Source organism: Pristiophorus japonicus, chromosome 19 (genome assembly GCF_044704955.1).
Source record: "Pristiophorus japonicus isolate sPriJap1 chromosome 19, sPriJap1.hap1, whole genome shotgun sequence".
Taxonomy (NCBI): domain Eukaryota; kingdom Metazoa; phylum Chordata; class Chondrichthyes; family Pristiophoridae; genus Pristiophorus; species Pristiophorus japonicus.
The window spans coordinates 27839245-27852242 of record NC_091995.1 but is presented as its reverse complement, the minus strand read 5'-3'; the positions used below and the strand labels follow the sequence as shown (position 1 = coordinate 27852242).

The 12998-nt window shown below is 46.7% G+C and overlaps 1 protein-coding gene across 1 annotated transcript in view; it reads left to right on the top strand.

Moving 5' to 3' along the window:
• The window catches only part of LOC139229812 (zinc-binding protein A33-like), a 38453-nt gene extending 25656 nt beyond the window's left edge, over window positions 1-12797 (top strand). Inside the window, exons 4-6 of the mRNA XM_070861405.1 lie at window positions 1488-1510; window positions 1594-1712; window positions 11964-12797. Coding sequence (XP_070717506.1) covers window positions 1488-1510; window positions 1594-1712; window positions 11964-12496 — 675 coding nt within the window. The 3' untranslated portion in view covers window positions 12497-12797. The remainder of the gene's footprint in view (window positions 1-1487; window positions 1511-1593; window positions 1713-11963) is intronic.
• The last annotated feature ends 201 nt before the right edge of the window (window positions 12798-12998 follow it).

Here is a 12998-nt window from a genome sequence, read left to right as displayed (position 1 = left end):
GAGGTGTACCGATGGATGTGGTGTATTTAGATTTCCAAAAGGCATTCGATAAGGTGCCACACAAAAGGTTACTACAGAAGATGGAGGTACGCGGAGTCAGAGGAAATGTATTAGCATGGATAGAGAATTGGCTGGCGAACAGAAAGCAGAGAGTCGGGATAAATGGGTCCTTTTCAGGTTGGAAATTGGTGGTTAGTGGTGTGCCACAGGGATCGGTGCTGGGACCACAACTGTTTACCATATACATAGATGACCTGGAAGAGGGGACAGAGTGTAGTGTAACAAAATTTGCAGATGACACAAAGATTAGTGGGAAAGCAGGTTGTGTAGAGGACACAAAGAGGCTGCAAAGAGATTTGGATAGGTTAAGCGAATGGGCTAAGGTTTGGCAGATGGAATACAATGTCGGAAAATGTGAGGTCATATACCTTGGAAAAAATACAGTAAAAGGGAATATTATTTGAATGGGGAGAAATTACAACATGCTGAGATGCAGAGGGACCTGGGGGTCGTTTGGCATGAAACTCTTTTAGGAGTCCTTTTGCATGAATCCCAAAAAGTTAGTTTGCAGGTGCAGCAGGTGATCAGGAAGGCGAATGGAATGTTGGCCTTCATTGCGAGAGGGATGGAATACAAAAGCAGGGAGGTCCTGCTGCAACTGTACAAGGGTATTGGTGAGGCCGCACCTGGAGTACTGCATGCAGTTTTGGTCACCTTACTTAAGGAAGGATATACTGGCTTTGGAGGGGGTACAGAGACGATTCACTAGGCTGATTCCGGAGATGAAAGGGTTACCTTATGATGATAGATTGAGTAGACTGGGTCTTTACTTGTTGGAGTTCAGAAGGATGAGGGATGATCTTATAGAAACATTTAAAATAATGAAAGGGATAGACAAGATAGAGGCAGAGAGGTTGTTTCCACTGGTCGGGGAGACTAGAACTAGGGGGCACAGCCTCAAAATATGGGGGAGCCAATTTAAAACCGAGTTGAGAAGGAATTTCTTCTCCCAGAGGGTTGTGAATCTGTGGAATTCTCTGCCCAAGGAAGCATTTGAGGCTAGCTCATTGAATGTTTTCAAGTCACAGATAGATATTTTTTTAACCAATAAGGGAATTAAGGATTACGGGGAGTGGGCGGGTAAGTGGAGCTGAGTCCACGGCCAGATCAGCCATGATCTTGTTCAATGGTGGAGCAGGCTCGAGGGGCTAGATGGCTTACTCCTGTTCCTAATTCTTATGTTCTTATGTTCTTATGTTCTTATGTTCTCCATATCAATGTTAATGCAAACAAAGTCTTGGGTTGGGGTAGTATGCTTTTTACCCCATGGTCTTCCATTTTTCAGCACCAAAAGACAAGGAAATGTCCTTTTCTGACTGACACCTTGGTGTCCAGATTCTGTCCCTCTTTATCATTTCCCCGAGAGATTTGTAGCAGCAACTCTTCAATCTGATTCAGTAATGTTTATTCTGTTCCTTTCCCCTCAGGACATTCAAGCCCTTTTGAACAGGTAAGCAGATTTAAAAAGCTGTTCTGTGATCTGATTGCTGCTGTCTCTCTAACACGGACTGATTCCCAGCCCCATTTTTACAGGTGTGAGATCGAGGTTCACAATCCCGGAGATGTCTCCGCTGAGCTACCTGTGGATATAGTTGGTGGGCCTTTCGCATACGTCAATGTGTGGAGGGAAATGAGAGCAGTGATTTCACCAGGTATCTTTCTCTGTATATCACCTTCTCCCTACTGTTATCCATGTGACTAATGATGTTTGATACACTGGATGACACCAGGTATCTTTCTCTGTATATCACCTTCTCCCTACTGTTATCCATGTGACTAATTATGTTTGATACACTGGATATCACCAGGTATCTTTCTCTGTATATCACCTTCTCCTTACTGTTATCTGATATGCTCATAATAAAGGATGAAACTGAGTACTGTGAACAATGAGCAAGTGTGATCTTAGCTCCTTTAATAAGACTCCAGAATGCAGGTACCTTGTGGGTGGCCTGCTTATATACAGTGCTCCCAAGGGATGCTGGGATCCCTTGAGACTCCAACAGGTAGGCCCTCTGGTGGTAGTGTGATACAGGTTGCAAGGGGTTAAATACATAACATCATTCCCTCGTAAATTTAATAGCACACTTATTTACAAGATGAGATGATGTGGGGCTTTTCGCTCCGTTGGCGATCGTTTCGGTACAAATGCGGGTGTGGGTGAGTTGGTCAGTTCTTCACTGGGCTGCTGGGCAGCCGGCCTTGCCGGGCTGCTTGGGATGTCAAGTTCGACTTCGTGGTCAACCTTGATGTCGGTTGCCACTTGTCTGTGTGTTGGAGGGTCAAAGTTAGTGGGGGTCTTCTTCGGGTTGTTCATAGCTGTTGGTGAACCGCAATTTGATTTGGTCCAAATGTTTTCTGCAGGTTAGTCCATTGGCCAATTTGACCTGAACCACCCTCCTCCCCTCTTTGGCTATGACCGTGCCAGTGAGCCATTTGGGACCATGTTAATGTGTGGAATTCCCTGCCGCAGAGAGTTGTTGATGCCAGTTCATTGGATATATTCAAGAGGGAGTTAGGTATGGCCCTTACGCCTAAGGGAATCAAGGGGTATGGAGAGAAAGCAGGAAAGGGGTACTGAGGGAATGATCAGCCATGATCTTATTGAATGGCGGTGCAGGCTCGAAGGGCCGAATGTCCTACTCCTGCACCTATTTTCTATATTTCTATGTTTCTATGTCCATAATTGAGTAAAAACACAGGGTCATTGACCTCAATATCACGTGACAAATTTGCGCGGTCATGGTACACACTTTGTAGATGCCGGCCTGCTCTCCACTTGTTCATGGAGATCAGGGTGGACAAGAGAGAGCCTTGTTTTGAGCGCCCTTTTCATGAGCAGCTCGGCTGGGGGAACCCCAGTGAGTGAATGGGGTCTGGTGCGGTAGCTGAGCAGCACACGGGACAGTCGGGTCTGCACAGAGCCTTCCGACACACGTTTCAAGCTTTGCTTGATGGTCTGAACTACCCGTTCTGCCTGGCCGTTTGATACGGGCTTGAAAGGGGCAGATGTGATATGCTTGATCCCACTGCAGGTCATGAATTCCTTGAATTCAGCACTGGTGAAGCACAGCCCATTGTCGCTGACTGGGACATCAGGCAGTCCGTGCATAGCAAACATGGCTTGTAGGCTTTCATTGGTGGCCGTGGACATGCTTACAGACATTACTGCACATTCAATCCATTTTGAGTAAGCATCCACGACAACCAAGAACATTTTGCCTAGAAATGGGCCCGCATAGTCCACATGGATCCTCGACCACGGTTTGGAGGGCCATGACCACAAACTTAGTGATGCCTCTCGAGGTGCATTGCTCAGCTGAGAGCAAGTGTTGCACTGGCGTACACATGATGCTAAGTCTGAGTCGATGCCGGGCCATGGCTTTCATCATTACAATGTCTGGGTGGGTGCTGTGCAGTTCACAAATGAATGTATCTCTGCCTTTCTTGGGCAAGACCATGCGATTATCCCACACAGACAGTCCGCCTGCAGGGACATTTCGTCTTTGCACCTGTGAAACGGCTTAATCGCCTCCTGTATCTCCATTGGGACGCTGGACCAGCACCCATGGAGGACATAGTTTTTTACCAAGGACAGTAAAGGATCCTGGCTGGTCCAGGTCCTGATCTGGCAGGCCGTAACGGGTGACCTTTCATTTTCGAATGCATCCATTACCATAAGCAAGTCCGCAGGCTGTGCCATTTCCACCCTGGTGGTGGGCAATGGTAGCTGACTGAGAGCATCAGCGCAGTTCTCTGTGCCCGGTCTGTGATGGATTATATAGTTGTATGCTGACAGCGTGAGCACACATATTTGGATGCGGGCAGAAGCATTGGTATTAATCCCTTTGCTCTCAGAGAACAGCGACATGAGCGGCTTGTGTTCAGTTTCAAGCTCAAACTTGAGGCCAAACAAGTACTGGTGCATTTCTTTTTACCCCATAAACGCACGCCAAAGCCTCTTTTTAAATCATGCTATAGGCCCTTTCGGCCTTGGACAAACTCCTGGACGTATAAACAACCATTTGCAAAATCCCCGATTTGTTAGCCTGTTGTAATACAGACCCGACTCCGTATGACGACGCAGCGCAAACTAGCACTAATAGTTTACAAGGGTTATACAGGACAAGCAGTTTGTTTGAACACAACAGATTTCTGGCTTTCTCAAAGGCAGCCTCTTGTGAATTTCCCATACTCAGTCATCTCCCTTACGCAGTCGCACATGTTGGACTTCTAGCAAGGTGCTTAACCCAGGTAGGAAATTATCGAACTAGTTAAGGAGTCCCAGGAACGACTGCAGTTCCGTCACGTTCTGTGGTCTCGGCACGTTCTTCATGGCCTCTGTCTTGGTGTCAGTGGGTCTGATGCCGTCTGCTGCAATTCTTCTTCCCAAGAACTCAACCTCTGGCACCAGGAAAACACTGAGTGTTTCAACCTGAGTCCCACCGATCCAACCGGCTAAGAAACTCTTCCAGATTCTTCAAGTGCCCAATGGTGTCCTGACCTGTGACCAGTATGTCGTCCTGGAAAACCACGGTGTGTGGAACCGACTTTAGCAGGCTCTCCATCTTCCGTTGGAAGATTATCGCGGTGACAGAATCCCGAACGGGCATCTGTTATAGATGAACAGACCTTTGTGGATGTTGACGCAGGTGAGCCCTTTCGAAGACTCCTCCAGCTCCTGTGTCACGTAGGCCGAGGTCAGGTCCAACTTGGTGAATGTCTTCCCTCCAGCCAGGGTCGCAAATAGGTCATCTGCCTTGGGTAGCGGGTATTGGTCCTGCAGCGAGAAACAGTTAATAATTACTTTATATTCCCCACAAATCCTGACCGTGCCGTCCTCTTTAAGTACAGGGACAATCAGACTAGCCCACTCATTGAATTCCATTGGCGCGATGATGCCTTCTCGCTGCAGCCTGTCCAGCTTAATTTCCACTTTCTCACGCACTATATACGGTACCGCCCGTGCCTTGTGATGGATGGGTCGTGTACCAGGAACCAAATGGATCTGCACTTTCGCCCCCGAGAAGCTTCCAATGCCTGACTCAAACAACGATGGAAATCTGCTCAGAACCTGGGAACATGAGGTGTCGTCGACGGACGAAAGCGCTCAGATGTCATCCCAGTTCCAGCAGATTTTTTCCAGCCAGTTTCTGCCAAAGAGTGTGGGGCCATCTCCTGGCACAATCCACAGCGAGAGTTCGTGTACTGCTCCATCATAAGAGACTTTGACTTCTGCACTGCCAATTATAGGGATTCGTTCCTTGGTGTAAGTCCTTAGTTTGGTGTGAATGGGGCTAAGCTTGGGCCTGTGTGCCTTGTTGCACCACAGCCTGTCGAAGGCCTTTTTACTCATTATGGACTGACTCGCACCAGTGTCTAGTTCCATACATACTGGAATTCCGTTCAGTTCAACTTTCAACATTATTGGTAGACATTTCGTGGTGAATGTGTGTACCCCGTACACTTCTGCCTCCTCGGTTCGAGTCTCCAATTCAGCCTGATCCACAGTGGATCGATTTTCCTCGGCAACATGGTGGTTTGCAGCTCGCCTGCACATTCATAGAAACATAGAAAATAGGTGCAAGAGTAGGCCATTCGGCCCTTCGAGCCTGCACCACCATTCAATAAGATCATGGCTGATCATTCCCTCAGTACCCCTTTCCTGTTTTCTCTCCATACCCCTTGATCCCTTTAGCCGTAAAGGCCATATCTAACTCCCCTTTGAATATATCCAATGAACTGGCATCAACAACTCTCTGCGGCTGGGAATTCCACAGGTTATCAACTCTGAGTGAAGAAGTTTCTCCTCATCTCAGTCCTAAATGGCCTACCCCTTATCCAAAGACTTGTGTCCCCTGGTTCTGGACTTCCCCATCACCGGGAATATTCTCCCCACATCTAACCTGTCCAGTCCCATCAGAATCTTGTAAGTTTCTATGAGAGCCCCTCTCATCCTTCTAAGCTCCAGTGTATAAAGGCCCAGTTGATCCAGTCTCTCCTCATATGTCAGTCCCGCCATCCCGGGAATCAGTCTGGTGAACCTTCGCTGCACTCGCCCAATAGCAAAACGTCCTTCCTCAGATTAGGAGACCAAAACTGAACACAATATTCCAGGTGAGGCCTCACCAAGGCCCTGTACAACTGCAGTAAGACCTCCCTGCTCCAATACTCAAATCCCCTAGCTATGAAGGCCAACATACCAGTTGCCTTCTTCAACGCCTGCTGTACCTGCATGCCAACTTTCAATGACTGATGAACCATGACACCTAGGTCTCGTTGCACCTCCCCCTTTCCTAATCTGCTGCCATTCAGATAATATTCTGCCTTCATGTTTTTGAAACCAAAGTGGATAACCTCACATTTATCCACGTTATACTGTATCTGCCACGCATTTGCCCACTCACCTAACCTGTCCAAGTCACCCTGGAGCCTTTTAGCATCCTCCTCACAGCTCACATCGCCACCCAGTTTAGTGTCATCTGCAAACTTGGAGATATTACACTCAATGCCTTCATCTAAACCATTAATGTATATTGTAAAGAGCTGGAGCCCTAGCACTGAGCCCTGTGGTACTCCACTAGTCAAAGCCTGCCATTCGCTGGAGGTGTTCCATATGCATACAACAGCTGCAGAAGTGCTTGAAGCGGCATTGATTGGCCCGATGTTCACCTCCACAATGCCAATAAGGTGTTAACTGCCTCACATTAATGATTGATGGCGGACTCTGGGTCATCTGAGGTCGTGCAGCAGCAGCCAGCGTGTACGTTCTGCCATGTATATTCCTGCTCGAAAACAACGTTACTTTCTGCACAGGACTGGCCGAAATCTCTTTACTCTGTGAAATCTGTTTGGTGTTGTTACTGGTGGACATAAATGCCTTGGCTATCGTTATGGCTTTGCTTAGATTCGGAGTTTTAACAGCCAACAGTTTGCGAAGGATTGCCTCATGGCCAATGCCCAGTACAGAAAAGTCTCTATGCATTTGTTCTAGGAATCCCTCAAATTCGCAATGTCCTGCAAGGCGCCTTAGCTCGCCACTTCCTGGCCCTCCGACCGTTGACACGTGTAGAACTGATATCTCGCCATCAAAACGCTTTCCTTAGGATTTAGGTGCTCCATAGGTGCAGCATACACAATTCTTCATAGGATTTAGTTGTTGGTTTTACCGGAGCTAGAAGATTCTTCATGAGGCCATAGATTGTTGCCCCACAGACAATAAGGAAGATTGCCCTTCGTTTGGCAGTGTTCTCGTCCCTTCCAGCTCGATGGCCACAAAGTATTGGTCGAGTCTCTCCATGAAGGCCGCACAATCGTCCCCTTCTGAGAACTTATCCAGGATACCAACTGTTCTTTGCATTGTCGCGCGGTTGTTCATTACCTCGTCGCCAATTGATACGCTCATAATAAAGGCTGAAACTGAGTACTGTGAACAATGGGCAAGTGTGACCTTAGCTCCTTTAATAAGACCAGAGTGCAGGTACCTCGTGGGTGGCCTGCTTATATGCAGTGCTCCCAAGGGATGCTGGGATCCCTTGGGACTCCAACAGGTAGGCCCTCTGGTGGTAGTGTGATACAGGCTGCAAGGGGTTAAATACATAATATTATCCATGTGACTAATGTCGTTTGGTACACTGGATAACACCAGTTATCTTTCTCTGTATATCACCTTCTGTTATCCATGTGACTAATGACGTTTGATACATTGGATGATACCAGGTATTGTTCTCTGCATATTATTCGGGACCTTTCTCCCACCAAGTTAAACAACATGTATTTAATGATATTCAAAGTATGGGGAGGTCTGCTTCTGAGGGACATCACCTGACATCGGCACTCTTCTGATCGGCTTACCAGGCCCCCGGTAGGGCCGATGTTGTCCCTTGTAGAGGCTGATATGCTTCCCCTCACTCGGTTTACCAGCCACCATTACTACATCATGTCCCCTTCCATGGCCAAGGACAGGAAACTCCCAGCTTAGGGAGACCTCACCTTTTGGCTCTTCCTCAGGCCCACCATTTACCCTGTAAAGATCAGATCAAAGTTCCACATCTCATAACTCACAGACACAGGTTCCGAGAGAGTTCCACTGGTCACCTATTCCCAAAGAGACCAGGGAAATCCCCAAAGGCTGTTTAAGGCACAGGTCAATACAGCCAGCCATTTTATTAAGCCAACTGAAGTAATTGGGGTTAAACTAATATGGCAGGGGGGTGGGAACCTATGCAGGGAGAAAGAGGGAAGTAAAATGGGGGCAGAAGCAAAAGGTAGAAAGAAAAAAAGTAAAAGTGGAGGGTAGAGAAACCTAAGGCAAAAATCAAAAAGGGCCACATTACAGCAAAATTCGAAAGGGACAAAGTGTGTTAAAAAGACAAGCCTGAAGGCTCTGTGCCTCAATGCGAGGAGTATTCGTAATAAGGTGGATGAATTAACTGCACCGGCAGCTATTAATGAATATGATATAATTGGGATTACGGAGACATGGCTCCAGGGTGACCAAGGCTGGGAACTCAACATCCAGGGGTATTCAACATTCAGGAAGGAGAGACAGAAAGGAAAAGGAGGTGGGGTAGCGTTGCTGGTTAAAGATGAAATTGATGCAATAGTAAGAAAGGACATTAGCTTGGATGATGTGGAATCTGTATGGGTAGAGCTGCGGATTACCATAGGGCAGAAAATGCTAGTGGGAGTTGTGCACCAAACAGTAGCAGTGAGGTTGGGGACGGCATCAAACAAGAAATTAGGGATGCATGCAATAAAGGTACAGCAGTTATCAATGGCGACTTTAATATAACTATAGATTGGGCTAATAAAACTGGTAGCAATACGGTGGAGGAGGATTTCATGGCTTGCATTAGGGATGGTTTTCTTGACCAATATGTCAAAGAATCAACTAGAGGGCTGGCCATCCTAGACTGGGTGATGTGTGATGAGAAAGGACTAATTAGCAATCTTGTTGTGTGAGGCCTCTTGGGGAAGAGTGACCATAATATTGTAGAATTCTTTATTAAGATGGAGAGTGACATAGTTAACTCAGAGACTAGGGTCCTGAACTTAAGGAAAGGTAACTTCGATGGTATGAGACGTGAATTGGCTAGAGTAGACTGGTGAATGATACTTAAAGAGTTGACAGTGGATAGCCAATGGCAAACAGTTAAAGATCACATGGATGAACTTCAACATGTCTGGAGTAAAAATAAAACAAGAAGGTGGTTCAACCATGGCTAACAAGGGAAATTAGGGATAGTGTTAAAGTCAAGGAAAAGGCATATAAATTGGCCAGAAAAAGCAGCAAACCTGTGGACTGGGAGAAATGTAGAATTCAGCAGAGGAGGACAAAGGGTTTAATTAGGAGGGGAAAAATAGATATGAGAGGAAGCTTGCTGGGAACATAAAAACTGACTGCAAAAGCTTCGATAGATATGTGAAGAGTAAAAGATTAGTGAAGACAAATAGGTCCCTTGCAGTCAGAATCAGGTCAATTTATAATGGGGAACAAAGAAATGGCAGACCAATTGAACAAATACTTTGGTTCTGTCTTCACGAAGGAAGACACAAATAACCTTCTGGAAATACTAGGGGACCAAGGGTCTGGCGAGAAGGAGGAATTGAAGGAAATCCTTATTAGTCAGGAAATTGTGTTCGGGAAATTGATGGGATTGAAGGCTGATAAATCCCCAGGGCCTGATAGTCTGCATCCCAGAGTACTTAAGGAAGTGGCCCTAGAAATAGTGGATGCATTGGTGATCATTTTCCAACAGTCTATCGACTCTGGATCAGTTCCTATGGACTGGAGTGTAGCTAATGTTACACCACTTTTTAAAAAAGGAGGGAGAGAGAAAACGGGTAATTAGAGACCGGTTAGCCTGACATCAGTAGTGGGGAAAATGCTCGAATCAATTATTAAAGATGAAATAGCAGCGCATTTGGAAAGCAGTGACAGGATCGGCGGTCCAAGTCAGCATGGATTTATGAAAGGGAAATCATGCTTCACAAATCTTCTAGAATTTTTTGAGGATGTAACTAGTAGAGTGGACAAGGGAGAACCAGTGAGTGTGGTGTATTTGGACTTTGAAAAGGCTTTTGACAAGACCCCACACAAGAGATTGGTGTGCAAAATTAAAGCACATGGTATTGAGGGTAATGTATTGATGCGGATAGAGAACTGGTTGGGAGACAGGAAGCAGAGAGTCGGGATAAACGGGTCCTTTTCAGAATGGCAGGCAGTGACTAGTGGGGTGCCGCAGGGCTCAGTGCTGGCACCCCAGATATTTACAAAATATATCAATGATTTAGATGAAGGAATTGAGTGTAATATCTCCAATTTGCAGATAACACTAAACTGAATGGCGACGTGAGCTGTGAGGAGGATGCAAAAACACGAAGGCAGAATATTATCTGAATGGCGGCAATTTAGGAAAAGGGGAGATGCAACAAGAGCTGGGTGTCATGGTACATCAGTCATTGAAAGTTGGCATGCAGGTACAGCGGGCGGTGAAGAAGGCAAATGGCATGTTGGCCTTCATATCTAGGGGATTTGAGTACAGGAGCAGGGAGGTCTTACTGCAGTTGGACAGGGCCTTGGTGAGGTCTCACCTGGAATATTGTGTTCAGTTTTGGTCTCCTAATCTGAGGAAGGACGTTCTTGCTATTGAGGGAGTGCAGCGAAGGTTCACCAGACTGATTCCCGGGATAGCAGGACTGACATACGAGGAGAGACTGGATCGACTGGGCCTGTATTCACAGATGTTTAGAAGAATCAGAGGGGATCTCATAGAAACATGTAAAATTCTGATGGGACTGGACTGGTTAGATGCAGGAAGAATGTTCCCGATGTTGCGGAAGTCCAGAACTAGGGGCCACAGTCTAAGGCTAAGGCGTAAGCCATTTAAGACTGAGATGAGGAGAAACTTCTTCACTCAGAGAGTTGTTAACCTGTGGAATTCTCTACCGCAGAGAGTTGTTGATGCCAGTTCATTAGATATATTCAAGAGGGAATTGTATATGGCCTTACAGCTAAAGGGATCATGGGGTATGGAGAGAAAGCAGGAAAGGGGTACTGAGGTGAATGATCAGCCATGATCTTATTGAATGGCGGCGCAGGCTCGAAAGGTCAAATGGCCTACTCCCGCACCTATTTTATGTGTTTCTATGTTTCTAATTCTTTGCTATTTAGAGTGGTATTTTCCCCAGGTATCACTCCTTTTATGTGTGAATGGAGTTACTGATGGGAATGTTTAGGTGTCAGCCGTCGCGTCTCGTGGGGAGTTCTGGGCTGGTGGAGATTACAGAGATAGGGAAGGGTGAGGCCTTGCAGGGATTTGAACACAAGGGCGAGAATATTAAATTTGAGGCAATGCTGGAGCGGGAGCCAATGTAGGTCAGCGAGCACAAGGGGTGATGGGTGATCAGGAATTGGCGCGTTAGGATACGGGCAGCAGAGGTTTGGATGAGCTCCAGTTTCGCTCCGTGGTTCCACACACAGAATAAATGACCACGTTTCCAGGCTCACCATTGGCTGCTGTGTAGACGGAAATAGAACTGTTGTCTCTTCAGTCCCAGTCAGACATTAGAAAGATCGTCACCACAGCCCCAAAAGTGCCAGAATACAGCAGGCTGGGCTCAGGGAGAGAGACAGAGTTCCTGCAGCTTCTGGTCAATGAGGCCTTGTCCTGGAGCGAGATCTTTACCTTAAATAGATTGATGAAAATCTGCACTGTGTAAATAGGGCTGAGGGAACGGTGAGGGTTCAAAGGTGAGAAATCCCACAGACACCCTGTCCCTGGGTCTCCACAGTTCCTGGGCTGAGTAAAGTGGTGATGGCCCATCACTGTCTGTACACATCTCGTGATTCGGTCCTGGTTTTCTTACAGTAACAGCTTCCCATTCATGTTTTGTTTCAGTCCCAGCGTCTCTCACCCTGGACCCAGAGACGGCAAACAAACAGCTCATCTTGTCCCAGGATCTGACTCGTGTGTGGTTCGGGAATAAGGAGCAAGACCTTCCTGATCAGCCGGAAAGATTTGATACATCCGTCTTTGTTTTGAGCTCAGAGAGTTTCTCATCAGGAAGACACTACTGGGAGGTGGGTCTTGGAAATAAGCCTCTCTGGGTTGTGGGTGTCTGCAGAGAGACTATAAACAGGAAGGGAAACTTCATAGGTTCACCTGAGAATGGATATTGGGTCATCGGCTTGCTTCCTGACTGCAGATTATTGAAAATTCCAGACGTCATCTACCCTCTGAAAGTGAAACCGCGGAAGCTGGGAGTTTACCTGGACTATGAGGGAGGACAGGTGTCATTTTACGATGCTGCAGACATGTCTCACCTGTACACTTTCACTGACACTTTCACCGAGAAACTCTATCCCATCTTTAATCCCTGTAGGAATAACTCTGGCAATAACTCTGAACCACTCACACTGCTCACTAGGTAACACAGTGGGACACGGTTTCTAAGGTCATGGCCATGGTGAGCAGCCTTACCCACTGCCTGAACAGCCCACGTCGCTCCGATCCTCTGCTGTTTACTGCCAGGGGGTGGGAGGGTGTTTGCTGTAAATTTAGCTGAGTGCCTCTACCCATCTCTGTGTCCCTATCTCAATGTACTATGACACAGACACATTGTACTGGAATATAATGAAGTAGAATGATCCCATGAATTGTGATAACTGTATCCAACTGCATAACAATTAATCATGAATCTCTATATTTTCTCTAATAAATATTTGACATGTAGACTGGACTGACACCGGGCGTGATGATTGCTAAGACAGGGCAACAGTCGAAGGAATTAGGAACAGGAGGAGGCCATTCAGCTCCTCGAGCCTGTTCCGCCATTCAATTAGATCAGAGCTGACCTATATCTTAACTTCATCTACCAGCCTTGGTTCAGCAACGCTTAATATTCTTACCGAACAAATAACTATCAACCTCTGT